The sequence below is a fragment of the Podarcis erhardii genome, assembly GCF_964252035.2.
Source record: "Podarcis erhardii genome assembly, chromosome: 4".
Classification (NCBI taxonomy): Eukaryota; Metazoa; Chordata; class Lepidosauria; order Squamata; family Lacertidae; genus Podarcis; species Podarcis erhardii.
Genome location: NC_138508.1, coordinates 36121072 through 36138173, shown reverse-complemented (window position 1 = coordinate 36138173; position 17102 = coordinate 36121072). Strand labels below are relative to the sequence as shown.

The 17102-nt window shown below is 43.5% G+C and overlaps 1 protein-coding gene across 1 annotated transcript; it reads right to left on the bottom strand.

Annotated features, from left to right (window-relative positions):
* Positions 1-426: 426 nt before the first annotated feature.
* On the bottom strand, positions 427-14862 carry NXPE3 (neurexophilin and PC-esterase domain family member 3). Its single transcript, XM_081859724.1, has 8 exons — positions 14304-14862; positions 10702-10888; positions 10181-10298; positions 8597-8819; positions 6025-6776; positions 4482-4555; positions 2897-3103; positions 427-1107 (listed from the first exon to the last, which is right to left on the bottom strand). Exons 4-8 carry the CDS (start codon positions 8687-8689, stop codon positions 506-508), a joined length of 1728 nt encoding a protein of 575 aa, XP_081715850.1. The 5' UTR covers positions 8690-8819; positions 10181-10298; positions 10702-10888; positions 14304-14862; the 3' UTR covers positions 427-505.
* Positions 14863-17102: the final 2240 nt, after the last annotated feature.

Below are 17102 nucleotides of genomic sequence, written 5' to 3'. Positions count from 1 at the left end.
ATTGCAGTGTTTTAGTATTTTTTTGGAAACTGCACAGAGTGGCTGGGGAAGCCCAGCCAGATGGGCGGGGTATAAGTAATAAATTTATTATTATTATTATTATTATTATTATTATTATTATTATTGAAATATTGACAACTGAACCTGGAATTTTCAGTATCTCGAACATGTGCTCTGGCATTGTGCTGTGGCCTCTCTCCCTAGCTCCAAGCTGAAGGAGGCTGCTGCTGCTGCGAATACTTTCATTATCTTACCAGATGGTGGCAGAACATTTATTGTAGTGAGAATGGCAAGTGGAGTTGTGGACACCTTCATTCTCAGGTGTGCATTGTAAAGAGGTATCCACACATATAGTCTTACTTTTTTAAAAATTAAAACAACCAGTCCCCAGACATTCCAAGTATGAATTATGTATGCTACAGTGCAGGCTTGGAGAATCAGATGCAGGTTAGGGGCACCCGAAATCAGCAACAAACAACTAGTGCAGAACGTGTCCGTAAGTGAACTACAGAAACAGAGACCACAATTGATTATGGATTCCTTTTACGAGGCTGTAGTGCGTTTCCACCGGACACACAAAAGACAAGAAAGCATCTAACTGGTTTTTGACAATAACATCTTCTGGGTGCAATTTGTGTGGCAAATGGTGTGCCAGCGACATCTCCCAAGCATCCACAAAGTGCACTCCAATTCCTGAGAACATCTTCCTCATGATTGTGTCAAGCTGATACGAATACCAGTCGCTGTTGAAAAGGCTAACCTCCGGCCCGAGCTCCTGAACGTTGGCGGTTTTGATGACTATCCGTGTCTTGGGACTCCGATCCAGAAGCCGAACGATGGACTTGCGAATGTTCCTCAGTCTCCTGATGTACACTTCTACAGGGAAAGTGCTGAAGTGAGACCAAATAGTTATGGCTATCACAGTGTTCCTCCCGCCTACAATGCGATTCAGTTCGTTGGCAATGTAATGCAGCTCACTGCTAAACACGGTGGAGAAGCGAATAGGGGGCCCGTGGCAGCGGAAGTTTAGTAGGATGTTATGCACCGAGTCCACAGCCATGAAGGGCCCAACATTTTTAGGGCTGCCAAGGTTTAATTCCACGAGATCTGAAACAAACAAGCAAACAAAAAAGGATTACCGAGTGACTGCCTGTTGCAACTCTCTGAAGAGGAAAACAATAATTGTTAGGGTCCTCTATATAACATTCACACAGGACAGGGAAAAAAGGAAACACACAAGACTTTTCATGAGTATCAATTCCAACCATTTCAACTGGCACAGCTTGGAGGATCAATATGAAGCCAGGAAGAAGCATCAGGGTCAAATGCTTCTCCTCTTACCCATCCCAGTGCACTTTGACAAGAAGATAATGCCTTGTATTGAGTCAGAATTACCCTAATGTCAGCTAATAAAACCAAGAAAATAAGCAAGGTGTGAGGAAGGAGAAAAGGGTCGCGTGGAGCAGCGTTCAGCCTGACTCACTCCCAGCTTCATGAAGCCTGCAGTAATGAACTGGGCCCAAATCTTAAAACAGTGTTTGACAAATATACTCAACTAGAAACACCTTCTTTGCAGAAGGGAAAGTCTGTTACATTAATTGAACCATCTGAACAGGTATCCCTCATTAAAACAGTCCACTTTGGCCCTTTACTCAGCGTTGGTGCCTCTCTTTTGTTCTGCCCTTATTTGATCTGCCACCAAATCATTACCTTTTCTTGCTATACACTGTTTCTAAACATCTACCCCTTCCTTTCGCTACAACACAAAATCACTTCCTCTTCATCCCCCACCTTTATTACCAACTCTTTCCTCCTGCCTTTCCTGCGCTACTCCTGAGCTATCCTATCTCTGTCCACAGCTCTGCAACCAAGATAATTTGACTTCTTTTCTTGTCAATCGAACCCAGGGCTGGAGCACAACGTTTTGCTGCCTGAGGAAAAGGACAAAATGGCACATGCAAGCACTCGCCACCCGGTCAATATATAAAAAAAAACTGATAGGACTTGCAAGTGAATCTTACTTCAAAACTGGCAACAGTATTGTACCCTCCATTCTACCTGAAGCAGCACTTACTTTAGGGGCCCAAGACAGGCTTACACAGTTCTGTCCTCCCAGAGGGGAGCAACTGGGGGCTCAGGAGGAATAGCCGACAACTACCCTATCAACTGCTGCCTGCGGGAGGTGCCTGACTTTGCCTAATGGTAGAGTTGCCCTGCTCAGGTCATCCAATTTCCCTTCTTCCAAATCCAACGCTGTTATCCCATCGCTGTCTACATCCTTAACAAACGACTCCTTCAGAAAGCTTCCCATGCCCTTGCATCACCTCTCAACTTCTCCTTTGCAAACCACACACAGAAAGACATGCATATTCCCTATTAGATCATCCAGTAATGTTGCAGAACTCTATTCTTTTCCATCGCTGCTCAAAAATCCATCTCTTCTATAAGGTGTTTGGCTCAATCCTGGATTCCTCACTACCAATGCAAGCCTAAATGTGTGTATTTGCACATGCCCTTCCCATTATTACTGCTTCTCCTATTTTTTCCTTTTCTTTAGCAATAGCTCTCCCATCACTATTAACATATGCAGTGAGAAAGAGAAACCATTTTGTGAGAAAGGGGTGAGGCTTGAAAGAGTAATCCTGAAGCACATGAAAAGGCCATTCTTAGCCAACTGTTAGGGTGACACAGAATTAGAGAGATTTAAAGTAAATGCCAAAACTTTGCAGTTCTAGCTCTTCCAAATCCCAGAAACACAATCAGCGAAATTAAAATCAGTTACAAAGTGATGACCGATATCCCACAATCTCTACATCAAGAGTATAAACATTAATGTTTTCTCATATTTCTGTATATATATGTGAAACACCTGCAAAGGCAAGGCAAAAATAGTGACCTGGAACAAATGTTGTCAGATATTCAAACCACTGCCTGATTGTAGAGTCTCCAAACAAGTGGATAAGTTTCCCTTGTAAACATTCGGTAACATCTGATGACTTGTTAAAATGCCGAATCCACTGTGTTCTTGCTCGCCATTCATCTTCATAATAGTAACCAGAAGGAAATACATCAGGGCTTTGAGATCTTTCCAGATTGTCCATCTCTGAAAGAGAATTTTGAATTGCTAGTTAGAAATGAAAAGTCGTGTGTTATAATTATATAAGTAAATCAAATAGGAGCATAACATCAAGCCTGCTAAAATGCTGGTAATTAAGTTCATGAAGTTTGAAAGCATTTAATAACTGAGATTTAATAAGCACACTGTACTAAGTTTCCATATTTTGGAAAGCAATCAATGACATTCATTTTGGTAGACAAATCCTTTTATCTGCAGGTGAATTCTCCCCCAAAAATCAGAGACTCAAGGCTTTTCCAGGCACGTGTGTGTGCAAGAGAGAGAATAGGCTGTTATTACTTGCCTATCATGGAGACTCTAGATATCTTTCTTCAAGGAAGTATTTTTGTTGTAGGTAGATTGCATTTCCCCAGCAATCAATGGCCACAGTCGAATGGAAACTTAAAGCACACAGCACTCACTTTCCTGTTGGATTGTGATTGATATTTTGTTGCTAGGATAATCCAGTATTCCTTTCCACCTACATGCCTAATGCAAATCATGGTTGTGGGGAGTGAAAAGGCAACTACAGTGGTACCTTGGTTATGCACTTAATCCATTCTGGAAGTCTGTTCTTAATCCGAAACTGTTCTTAAACCAAGGCGCGCTTTCCCTAATGAGGCCTTCCGCCACCGGTGCCCTTCCACCATTTGGATTCCGTTCTTAGACTGAGGTAAAGTTCTCAAATCGGGACACTATTTCCGGTTTTGCAGTTTGTAAACCGAATCGTTCTTAAACCGGACTGCTCTTAAACTGAGGTACCACTGTACTGGCTCATACCCATGGAGATCATTTGTGAGGAGCTACATACTTTCCTCATGACCGGTACCATTTTGTGACATTTTACAAAAATAACAGATTCTTAAATTTACGTAGGTGCACCACAAAATCACGGGAACTTAACATGACGTCTGAGCAAATCCATATGACTGGCTGAGTTGGTGTTTATCTAATTTAATTTGGCAGCCACTGAGTGCTTGCGTTTAACAATGTTGTCAATAATGTATGCTTGGCAGTCCTTGGTTCAAAACTCATTTCAGCCACAAAGTCATGATTTACTCAGCCTCCTCATCAGCAGTGTAAGGGTAACAATATGGACCTACAGTACAGGATTGTTGGAAGAATTGCCAAGATAATGTACACGATGCACTTTTCACTGTAAAGTGATGTGTTACTGCCACTAATAAAAATTCTCCCACAGCTTCTGATCAGCAATACACTGCCACACTGAATCAAACTGTCACTTGCCGGATGCATTCGCGGTTTCCTCTGGTTAAATCTAACATGTGCAAAAGACATTTGTGGTGTAAAATAAATTAAGGCTTTTTGTGGTTTGAAACAAAGTCTTTCAAATGTTTAACTTTACCTGCATGCCTTAAGGGCCTTACGAGCACAGTATCAGGGCCACTGGAGGATATTGGCACTTTGATATTCACATCACTAAATAAACAAAAACAAAACGAAACGAAATTCAGTGATAAAAAGTCACAATTGCCTAAGGTCAAATACCCAAGGCCAAACTGGTACATCACTGTCATAGTTATAACACTCCTCTTTTGATTTTAGCTCTGCATGTCAATGTAGATTCCCCAGCTATTATTAGTTCAGGCACACAGTGTCCCCAGAAGTCTCTTATTTGCAAGTGGGTGGCTGTATGTGGACTACAAAGCAGAATACAAGGATCCCTCCCCCCTCTCCAGCCTCTTTCCCTATTCCTCAAACTTCAGCTTATTACACTTTGAGGAACACAGGTGGTGAATTACAGGTTTGTGAAATGTGTTATTGAATTTAATGTGACTGCTTTTTAAAAACAAAAAAAAGGGATGCATTCAGGACTGGGAACATGGAAGGCTAGGAGGGAGAGTTTAACCATTTCCCATCTTGCTGTGGTCTTGACAAAAAAAACCCCACCCCGGTTTTTAAAAGCTGCTATTTACACTTGGAGGGAAGCTGCAACTGGTATAAATGGAATCTTCACTCCTGATGCAAAAGGGAGGATTGCAGCAAGAGGATGAAACAGTTAAAATTCCTCTCCCTGCTTGTTGTGGACCTGATCCCAACTTGGCTTTTTAAAAAACAAGTTCTGGCACATTAAATTATTGCAGTCGACATATGTAGGAAATCCCTCCATAGAGATGCACATCCACAGTCAAAAGAGGGCTTAACTGTGCCATTAATATACCAATGGTAACTCTTCTCTGCAAAATTTATATTACTAGGGGTTATGGCCAGAACATATACAGTCAAACCTCAGTTCTTGAATGGCACCGTTTTTTAATGTTTCAGCTCCTGAATACCAAAAACCTGGAAGTAAACCCGGAACCCGAACATCCGACGCGGCTTCCACTTGAGTGCAAGAAACTCTTGCAACCAAACTAATCGGAAGCTGCACCTCGGTTGTCAAACGTTTCGGAAGTCGAACCATCTTCCAGAATGGATTAATTTTGGCAACCAAGGTTTGACTGTACATACTGACATACATATTGGTCCCAATATACATACTGGACAGAAGTCCCAAGGTAAGGTGTCTCTGAAAACTATGGATCTTTCCTCAACAATACACGGAGCAATGGTTCCAAACTACAAGAAAAAAGATTCCACCTAAACATTAGAAAGAACTTCCTGACAGTAAGAGCTGTTTGACAGTGGAATTTGCTGCCAAGGAGTGTGGTGGAGTCTCCTTCTTTGGAGGTCTTTAAGCAGAGGCTTGACAACCATATGTCAGGATTGCTCTGATGGTGTTTCCTGCTTGGCAGGGGGTTGGACTCGATGGCCCTTGTGGTCTCTTCCAACTCTATGATTCTATGATTCTATGATTCTAAGTAATTTAAAATGAAATGAAAATATCAGAGAACCAACATAAAACAGTCCCAAACAGAAGCAACAGTGGGGTATGAGAGAGCATGTACCTTTGGAAAAGGCGACTCTCTTCTGAGGTCAGAAGGCCCTTTTGATACCCCCCTTTGTAATGGCTGATCCTCGTGGCGCAAGAGAGCTTTCTTGGCTTGTAGCAAAACCATGGCTCACCGGTGTAAAGATCCGTAAAGTTACACACCGGCATATCTCCTGGCAAACAGACATTGCACACAGTCGTTTCTGAAATTCTCCCTGATTTGAATAGGCTTTTAAAATAGACCCTGTCTGGTCTCTCTTCTCGTAAACGCTGAAGTACTTGGATCCCTTCACTAGGGTGGACCAGCGCCACAGATACTGTGACCTCCCCTGGCCAGAGTAAAGTGAAAAAAACTCTGTAAGATCCATTCTGGTAATCTACAACTCTTCCTGTGGCTCCAGCCTTCAGGTGAGCGGAGTGGATTCTTGTCTGAAGGTAGTCCCCACCGTAATGCTTTGGCTTGCCTTCATAGTCTTTCATGTGGACTAGCACCTCCAGCTGATCACCAACCTTGAAATGTATATGGGTGTTCAGGATCACAAAGTTGCTATGGGAGGGGTCAGTGCTTCTCACAAATGGGGTTTTGTCCTCCGGAGGTTTGGGCCATTGTATAGCAGCAAATAAGGACTCCTCTTCCCCTTGTTCTCTCTTGGACAAGACTTGGCGCTCATATCCACAGTACAGCTTTCTGGGTATTTTAGTCATCTGTAACAATGGCTGTTGGTCATCATCTTCTACCAACCACTTTAAACCTGCTTCGTTCAGATTCTGCAAAAGAAGGAAGCTATTAGAAGCAGGCCTATTCACAGCACAAATAAAGAGATGTGAAGTGTTCTTTCGAACAGCGTTTATATACCACTCATGGGCTAAACAAGCGGTTTGCAGCCAACGAAAAGCATGATAAGAAAGATCCCCCAAACAGCAAAATGTAACAAGCTTCCTCATACAGAGAGTCAGACCCTTGAGCTGTCAAGCTCAGCATGGTGTACAGTGACTGACAGCAGGGCTGGAGTATTTCAGATCAGGAGGTATTTCCCAGCAGTACCTGGAGCTGCTGTGGACTGAATTTGGGACCTTCTGAATGCAGAGAGTTCCCATTAAATTGCAAAAATACATGGAGATGCATGATGCAGATGTGCATGAGAAAGTGTTCTGTTGTGATGCCCTGGAATGTCCTGCCCCTCATAGGCGCCTGGCAGGCAACAATGTTGGCTATGGTATGGTGCCAATTTAAAACCTGGCTTTTTACTTAGGCATTTGGGCATGTTGAGGGTAGTTCAGTATCTGACCTGTTAGTTGGCATTATTGAAGATTTTATGCTGAACATGGTTATTATGGGTTGTATTCAGTGTTAGTCCTACGTAAAGACACATTGCAATTAATGTACGTGAATTGCTTAGGTTCGTTAAAATTCAGTAGGTTTACTCTAAGTAAAATTTAGGGAGACTTCCCTTATGTTTTTTGTGGCTTTGGGTGTTCCTTTATTATTGTATACTACCCTGTGGTTGACCAACACAGAGGAGTTCATAAATATTTTAATAAATAAAAAATAGTGTAGAAAGTTCTGCCCAAGATGAAGCTCCAATACAGTAGAATTTTCAAATGGAAGCAATACTGGGAGTTCAGCTGGATGGTTTTTTTTTAATGATAATTAAACTCTGCACAAGATGCTTGTTTTAACTATTTGTAAGTCTTTTTTAAAAACAAAAACAGGAGGGGCCCTCCTTCAGACAAGAAGGCCCCAACTCATTTAGGGCTTTTAAAGCTAAGGGCAAGATATTGAATTGACAAAGTAGCATATAAGCGACCAGTGCAAACTCTTCAGAATCAATATACTGTAATAGGATTTCAGCTGGTTAAATCAGTGAAGACCCTGACAGCTGTATTCCACATAAGCTGCAGCTTCCAAACCATCTCCAAGCAAATTCCCCATGGAAGGTGACTAGCACACAGATTACATGGCTGTCTATCACTGTCCAGGAATGGCTGTGGCTGGCGAAACAGCTGGAACTCCAAGCCACTGAGGCCACCAGAGCCTCTGGTGATAAAGCTGGATCAATGTGGTTTTTTTTAAGAAGTGGACTAATATTATATTCGAAAATCACTGATGCCTGGGGCAGTCCCAGCAACAATAAATATGACCACACTCTGCCATGCATTTCCCAGTGATATGTTGCACATGTTGGTTGCAAATGCAAGTCAGTTTGTGCTGCTGCCTGTGTACGAGAGTTTAAAGGATAGTGCTCTACTACAGACAGGTGTAAAATTAAGGTATAAAAGAGCACATTCCAAAATGAACACATTCCAGGTTTTTTTGTATATAGGTCTAAATCCTCCTTCCATCTTTTAACACAGGGCTGAGGAATTTTTTCCCCCCTGCTGAGGGCCACATTCCTGTCATACACATTCCTCCCACCCTATCCCCACCCTTCCATGCTATTTTATTGGTATGCCCTTTTCGCGATGTACCTAAGAAGCAAACATGGTGCAGTCACATGTATATAATCTGGCATGGGGAAAGTTCTGGTGAACAGGAAGAATGCTGCCCAACTTACTTGCCCTGCCTCGGAGGGAGGTGAGTCACTCACCTCTAATTCGTAAAAGTTGTGTAGTAAAGCCAGAATCGCCAACACTGCCAGAATGAGGCACAAAATCTGTATTTTGGAGAAATTGGGCCACATGATCCCTTCATCTCTCTCTCACCCACGTAAGATGCTGCCATGTTGCCCATATCCCACAGGCGCCAGTGTCATTGTTACTCAGTGTTACACAGGAAATCTCATCCGGAGGCTTCCGCTGCATTTCCTCTTCCTGCAAATGCATTTTTAAAAGCTTCCAGTTAGATCTTAAAATACATCTAAAGTAATAAAAAATGGGTTTCCCACATGACATTCAGGAGTGTTAGAAGCATAAGATGAAGAAGAAGAGTTTGGATTTGATATCCCGCTTTATCACTACCCGAAGGAGTCTCAAAGCGGCTAACATTCTCCTTTCCCTTCCTCCCCCACAACAAACACTCTGTGAGGTGAGCGAGGCTGAGAGACTTCAGAGAAGTGTGACTAGCCCAAGGTCACCCAGCAGCTGCATGTGGAGGAGCGGAGACGCGAACCCGGTTACCCAGATTACGAGTGCACCACTCTTAACCACTACACCACACTGGCTCTCTAAATCAAGCAATTATTTTTTTTTTAAAGGGAACCGGAAAGAAAAACAGATAATGGCATGGCAAATCCTCATTATATCTCAGCTGAGGCAGAACGGCTGTTTAGCATTAAAGATACCTTTTCAATGTTGCTTTTGGCTACACCAATAGTAAAACAAACAGATAATAAGTCTTGCACCAGAATTTGTAACCAATCCCCAGTGAAATTAATTCATTTACCTGAATGGATTTTTTCAGAGTCCAGCCGTCCTGAGAACACTACCAGATTAAGGGCCTCTCCATTCTACCCTATGGTGCCTTTGTCCATGACAGAGGTGGGATATTTCTTCTCTAGAAAGCCGCTAATTCAGCAAGTGGTTTACAGTATACGGACATAATACCAGAAGACCTATTTTTATTTCCTCCTTTTCTTCACTCTTTTCATAGTTTTCCCTCAGCCCAATGCCTATTATTTCAAGCTCCCTCTACACCTCAGCCTTCTTCTCATCCTTCTTCCCTGCACTTCCCAACTGCCTGACATCCCCATTTCTTATTTTCCACCTCCCTGCTGATAGCTTCTCTTGTCCTTAAGCCCTATGTGAAGACGTGTTAAGACTCAAACTAACATTTCACTTCCCTTTCTGTAGCTAAACAGGCAATAAACTAATTGCTGTGTTTGCCAGAGCAGTTAGAATATCTGTGAGCATTCTAGAACTTCAGCACAGTTCAGCTAATGGATGGCCAACAGCACGCAATTCTTAGCCTTTCAGCATCACTTTGAAATCTCCTGTTTTAAGAAAGCTACATGAATTTCAAGATCCTAGATTTAATTTAGGAAACATCCTAATGCTAAACTGAATTATTCTTTTTCCTCTCTCGGTTCCTTCTGAACACCACAATTGGCAATGCAGCCCAACACATACAATATATTGCTAGCTGGGCAATATAGAATCTACTCAGTGGAAGATGGTTGTGAAATTCTATTTAAGAATACACTGAAATAAACAAATTAAAAGACAGAGAGACTTACTCTGAATAAACTTTGCAGTTTTAAGACTCGGTCGGTGCTTGCATTATACGGCACTGAATATTTAACAACGATCATCCGAAGGCTGCTGCTTCCATTGACCTTTGCCTTCTTTCAGGGTCTGTAAATTGATTCAATTATTCCTGTTTATGCTCCAGAAAACTATTCCAGGGACACATTATGAAACAAGCTGCATTTTGTGAACTATTCCAGTAAGGATGGGTTTCTGTTAATGTGCTTTCACTTCACTCCATTATGTAAGAGAATGAATTCTAATTAGCTAGCGAATCCTAATAATACAGTAAGCACTTACAAAATTAATGCTATGAAGCAGAACATGGCCACACAGATACATATTTAAAAATAATCCGTGCTCCTGCAATGCAGAGACCACGTGTTAATCATTGCACAGATTATATAAAGGGATTACAGAGATCATATGAAATTCTGAAAGATGACTCCACATTATAAGGGGGAACACATGCTTGAGAATAGATTAATAAGAGTAAAAGGGGGAATCCTACTGTTTTATTTGTATGAATAAACAAGCTGCAAGGTCCAAGAAGGGTGGTCATTTCAGATCCAGGCACTCTTGGTTATAGAGATGTGTTCAGACTGCTGTGCAAGAACAAAAACAAAGGTAGCCAGGAGCAGCACGACACTACAGGTGCTATTTGTTCCATCTGCAGCTGGCTTTCCTCTTCTTCCCTGCTGCAAAACACATAATGCCTTGCTTAAGATTTATGTCAAATAGTGCAAGGCCAGTCTGTATTAAAGACCACTTAGTGGAATCTTTCCACAGGGGCCTCCTGCACTCAGACAACATGACCTACTTTCTATCATTGAGAGGCAGATAGGGTTTTCACTGTGGCAAAACCCTTTTATTGGAACATGCTCCCTCTTCTGTCCCCACCCTTTAAAACATGTCTGGTTTATTTAGAGCAGTGGTTTCCACATACGAACAGCCTGCACCCCACATGAACATTTATGAGGACGGCTCACTTACTTTTTTTCTTCTGCCTGTTGTAGCAATTGTAATGCACTGTGTTAGATGTTCTGTTGTTTTTAATTGCATCTTTACAAATCACAAGTAGCCGGGAGCATCTAACTGCCAGCCACAGTTTGTGAACCCCAGATTTGGAGCCAATCAGTAAACCTAACTTTCCCATGGGTGGGTTTCAAATTAGCAAGTGATACTAAACACTCCACCCTCAAAGGCCTCAAGTCTCAAAGCAAAATTCCAATTCTCAAAGTGCTTGTTTGAGGGGGGGGGGGGGAAGAAGCCAAGACTTTTCCTTGGAGGCGGATTCAGAAACCTCCAACTTGCTATGTCCCCTTGGACGTAGTCTAGGCTAGTAACTGTATGTGGATTTTCATATTCTACCACTGTTCTGATCTAGTTGTGTGTGAATACTGAGAACCACATACAGATACTGCCTTATGGCTACTCCATGGAGTAATTCCACTGACTACTTAGGTTCATAAATTTCCATGGATCCAATGGATACAACCCTTAGTAACTTTCTAAGTTCCAACCAGCAAACTACCATCAGTACAGAACTAGCAGAGAGAATTTAAAAACAATGTTTTCAGCGGGTTTCTTTTCTGAATTGCCTATAGTTTTGGATGCCTTTAACTCTGTAGGAATCCAAATGGGATAGTTCTGCATATTCAATAACAACTCTGCATGTCTAAAATGCCAGTTAAATTAGCAGTCTGAAGAACGAGGCTGAGGCTAGAAAGAGTTTGGAGTGGGGTCCTCAGACCTTCTCTTGGGATATAGCATTCTAAGAGCTCTATCTAAATGCAGTTCCTAATTTGGAGTAGAAATAAATAATTAGGATCTGCTAGCAGGAAAAAACAACAACTCTTCAGTGAACCCCAAAGCTACAGATTCTAGTCAGAATTTGCAAGATCCAGTGTAAAAAGGGGTGGCCAAACCTACCCAGGCCAGCAGGTTTGTGAAAACAAGTTCAAATGATGCCATAGCTGGACCCCACATGCTTTACTATTCTTACTCAGATCCTATAGGTTCTTCATCATAGGTTCTATTCAATCACCGTAAGCCATAAACTATGGCTTACCATGACATGCAAAGACAGTATGTGCCAGCTATGAAAAATGCAAGTTCCCTGTGAGAGATCTTTAGCAAAGGGATCAAAACAGAACTGCAAATATCATAATGCCTTATCCAAATCTATGGTGCGACCACACTTGGAATACCATTTACAGTTCTGGTAGCTGTATTTCAAAAAGAGATATTGCAGAATTTTAAAAGATGCAGCCAAACTGATAAAGAAGTAGAGCGAGTGGGGAAAGGGTAGGGTAGAGTAGGGTATGGGACATAATAAAGGTGTAGAAAATTACTCAAGGTATGGAGATAGTGGATAAGCATGAGGTTTTCTCCCTTTCTTATAATACAGTACTAGAATCTGGGATCATCCAATGAAGCTGAAAAGTGAGGGATTCAGGACAGCCAAAATGAAGTACTGAAGCACACACACAGTTATACCATGGCATTCACTATCACAAGATCTGGTGATGGCCCCTAGTTTAGGTGGTTTTAAAGGGGGCTAGACAAACTCATGAAGGCTATCAGCAACTCCTCACCATCATAGCTATACTACCTCCACATAGGTGGCGCTGTGGCCTAAACTACTGAGCCTCTTGGGCTTGCTGATCAGAAGGTTGGTAGTTTGAATCCCCACGAAGGAGTGAGCTCCCGTTGCTCTGTCCCAGCTCCTGCCAACCTAGCAGTTTGAAAGCACACCAGTGCAAGTAGATAAATAGGTACCACTGTGGCAGGAAGGTAAACATCGTTTGTTTCTGTGTGCTCTGGCACTCATCACAGTGTCCATTTCTGCCAGAAGCAGTTTAGTCAGGCTGGCCACATGAACCGAAAAGCTGTCTGTGGACAAATGCCAGCTCCCTCGGCCTGAAAGCGAGATGAGTGCCACACCCCATAGTCGCCTTTGACTGGACTTAACCGTCCAGGGGTCTTTTACCACCTTCTTTTTTTTACTACCTCTAGCACCAGAGACAATGTGGCTCTGAATACTAATTGCTGTGGAAGGACAGCTATTGCCCTCATACTCTGCTTGGTGTGCCTCTCATAGGCATCTGAGTGACAGCTGTGGGAAAGAGACGCTGGGCTAGATCCAGGAAGATTCTCAGGGTCTTTCTTAGCCAGTGTATCCACCTGGGGACATTCAAAAATCATGGTCTGCAACAAGGATACACATACCCTCTGTATCCCCACCACCACCACAGCCTTATGGGTTACAGCTGCTAGGAGGGGGTAGCACAGAGGAAGAGCTAAAGACCCCAGGGCCACAAGTTCAGAGCCCCCAAAAGGCCTACATGAAAGGGCAAAACAGAAAGGTGTGAGTGGATCCAATAAGAGATTGCCATGGAAGGTGTCCTAGACCATTCAAGAACTTTTGAAGGAACAGATCAAATTCCAGAAGCTGTACAAAAAATCCTTCGCACGTCAACAAGATCTAAAACAGAAAAGGTGAACTCAGGGGAAAGAAAGAACCTGCAGCCATATTGCTGAACCTTCAGTTATCAGATTCAAATCCCAGCTCAGCCATGAAGCTTTAGCCAAGTCATTGCATCAGTTCCTTTCCTTCTTCATTTTAATGCATTCCAAGTTCCTACTACAGTATTTTAGATGTTATCTGGAAATGTCAGTAAGACAATAACAAGGGAGGGGGAGGGAAGCACTATCTTGCAGGAATGACGTGAGGGTAAAAAAAAAAAAAAAAAGATGATCTATTTGCTATATAAAGCTGACACCTTGGGATAGGGCTATAAAGCTTTCAAGAAATCCTAACGCTGCAACCCGACTAACGGTCCCGCCCGAAGTGATAAAGTGCCTCCTTCCCTTCCCGCGCCGCTGGGCCGAATATGTTACACCGACGCTGGACCCATGCAGGGACTACCTTCCCCTCCCTCCAAGCTCAGTCAGCGAGCAGAAACCGACCCTCCTTAGCAAGCGAAGGAACCCCTCGGAGAGCATACGCAGAGCGCTCTTCCCTCGTGAAATAAAGAGCCCCGAGCAAGAGGGGCTTCGGGGTCACAGCAGGTCGGAGTCCTTCGCGACACCCCCCCCATCCCCACTCACCAGGGCCCTCGTGCCTCGCGGCGACCCAGCCCCTCCGACCCTCCTGAGCGACGGAAGGCGACTGCCAGGGAAGCCTCCCCTCCCGCGTCGCCCACCTCCTCTTTCGGGCGTTCAGCAGCTGCCCATTGGCTGCCCTCCGCTCGGAGGAGGGTTCGGCGGGCGAGACCACCGCGGAAAGGGGAATTCCTCACGAAGCGCCGGCGCCGCCTCCGCCCGCTGCTTCGCGGGGGTCGCTTGCAGAGAGCAACGCGCTCCCCTCCTCGCGCCCTGGAGGAAAGTCGTCCGCCCAGCCCCGACCGCGGCGGGCGGCGAGGTTCCTTTTGCTGGCTTGGCGCGTTGGACACCTGCCCGCCTTGCCTCGGCTCCTGTGCGCGCGCAGGGAGACTGGCATCTGGCGAGCAGCAGCGTCTCTTATCTTTGCTGCATCCTCGCTGGTGCGGGGCGGTGCACTCCCCGCACTGCGGTCTGGCCTCGGCGCCTGTCTCCTGCCTCTGCCGCCTGGCCTGCTGCGGTTCTTTCGCACCCCGCTCGCTGCGTTGCTTTGCTCCTCCCGGGCAAGGGCCTGGGGCTCGGGGTGGGTTGGTTTTCTGGGAGAATCTGGGGCGGGGTCCCTTCGACGCCGTCCGGTCACTAGGAAGCAACGTGACGAGCGGAAAGCGCTCGCAATTTGGGAGCAGCGAAGCGAAGTGCGCTAAGCACACTCCCCGTTAGAATTAAATTAAATGCACGAGACTGCTGCTTCCTGTAATTTAAAAGCGCTGTTAAAATTAAATTGTATTTTAATCGGATTATATTTGCTCAGAGTCGGGCTAGAGGAGCCAGATACAAAAGGAGAGTAATCGTTATTCCTCGAATCACATTGTAGAGTTGGAAGACAAATTGGAGTGGATCTGGAGCAAATTTTTGAGGCTCCACAGAGAGCTTGCAAGGGTGCGGAAAGTTCCATTGTCTTAGCATCTGTCTTGCATGAGTGGAACAGCAGCTTGGATACAACCTTTATTCCTTTTAGAGCAGTGTTCGACCGCGTGCTCTCAAGATTGCAGGCTTGTATCCAATGCTGTACTGTACAAGCAGAGTTCCATAGCATGGCTTCAACCTTCCTCTCCTCGCTTACCCCCAATATTTCCAAAGGGTCCGCCAACACAATGGAATAGATTTTGGAGGATGTCTGTTGTCCAAGTGGAACAGCAGAGGTGGATATAACCTACTTTGTTTATAACTACTGACTGACCTATGATTACCAATAGGCCATATTCTCAGATTCTCTCCTTCACCAGTTGTACTACTAGCTTCCTTTCTGCTGCTGTGCATCACAATTTCCTTTTCCTCCTTTACAATTATGGTAATTCACAAGAAAGCAGAGCAGCTGCAGAACTAGAAAAAAGTTGCTCTTCCTGTTTCCTCTCCCAATTCTCAGTCTGACATCCTGCAACAAACACCACACTGACATAACCAGCCTCACCATTAAGTGAACCAGCTAATGCAAAGATGGCATTTGACTTTATTAAAGTTTAACTCAGGCTTTTACATATTTGACAGCTGTTCATATAAATGTAACACATCTTTTAAGGATGCAGTGATAGAAAAGGAACCAGATTGTTATGTAAATTTGAGTACTTTTAACACTTACTCTTCCTTCCCCATGACAAAACAAGAAGTTTTGTGATCCTGTTTAGTCTACATAATGCCACAATTTTATATATATATATATATATATATATATATATATATATATATATATATATATATTCCAAATGACACATAACCCTACTGCAGACTAGTCTCCCTGCCCCAAATGCTCATAATTAGCTTTTATGCTCTATGTAAGCAAAACATACTGGTATAAATTGTTCAGTATGACAAAGCTCAGAAAATTTACACACTGGTATATACTGTGAATGTCTTTACATGCTAAAAGCCTTTTCATTGTTACATGTCGACATCAACATACAAGCAAAATTAAATCTAAATGTATTTAATACAATTAACTGAAAAGTGTTTGTGCATATGATTTTCAAGCTCCACTGTCATAGATAAACTATCAAGATTCTGAGGATTCTCTGAAAATGTGATTTTCTGTGGCATCAGCTCTCTTACAAAATGTACCTTACATTTTGCACCTACAAAATGTATTGTCTTCCTCAGGATGCTTTTGAACAACCTGTTGCAACCAAGTCTGGTCAGGCATTTCACCAGATTACAAGCAGAGAAAGAGTTCTCATGTTTCAAGCTGGACACGGCCAACCCATTCCACTGCCAATGAGACCGTTAGATTGCATCCAGACAATATTCCATTGTAGCATGAAAGAACTCCAGTGTAACTATTGGGCAGCCAGTGAGGCACTTGTCAAAATGTCATGACACAGGCCAGACTTTAGTAAATGATCAAAATAGCTTTGGGCAGCAACCAGTGCTGTCCATGTGCAAGCAGAACGGACTTCAACCCATTATGAGGTGGGGCTTACTTTCTTCTCTCTTCCCCCCTGCAGTCCCCCCCAAATGCCCCCCAACCTGTTCCAGAGGTTTGGAGGTCCTCTGGGACAGATCAGGTGGCCATAGGAGAAGAGAAAGCTGTATTTTACAGGCGAAGTCTGCTCAAGTGGCATTTGATTTCACCTTTGCTTTTCAGATACATGCTTTGTTAATTTAACATTCTCTTTTGAGAGAGATGGGGGTCATTCCAGCACATCTCATAGATTTTTTTTGGACATAGCAGGAAATAGTTTAAAAATTCTAGGTATACTGCAATGTTCTGTGAGAATTTTTACTTAACTGGGCCAAGGTTGTAACACTGCAAGC

Bases quoted from the DNA above. Each gene is read 5' to 3' on its own strand.
- NXPE3 (XM_081859724.1), bottom strand. From the start codon at position 8,689: ATGTGGCCCAATTTCTCCAAAATACAGATTTTGTGCCTCATTCTGGCA. The intron at 4,556-6,024 runs GTACATGCTCTC...TTGTTTATTTAG, and splicing joins GAGAGTCGCCTTTTCCAAAG to TGATGTGAATATCAAAGTGC. The intron at 1,108-2,896 runs GTCACTATTTTT...TGTTTGTTTCAG, and splicing joins TCTGACAACATTTGTTCCAG to ATCTCGTGGAATTAAACCTT.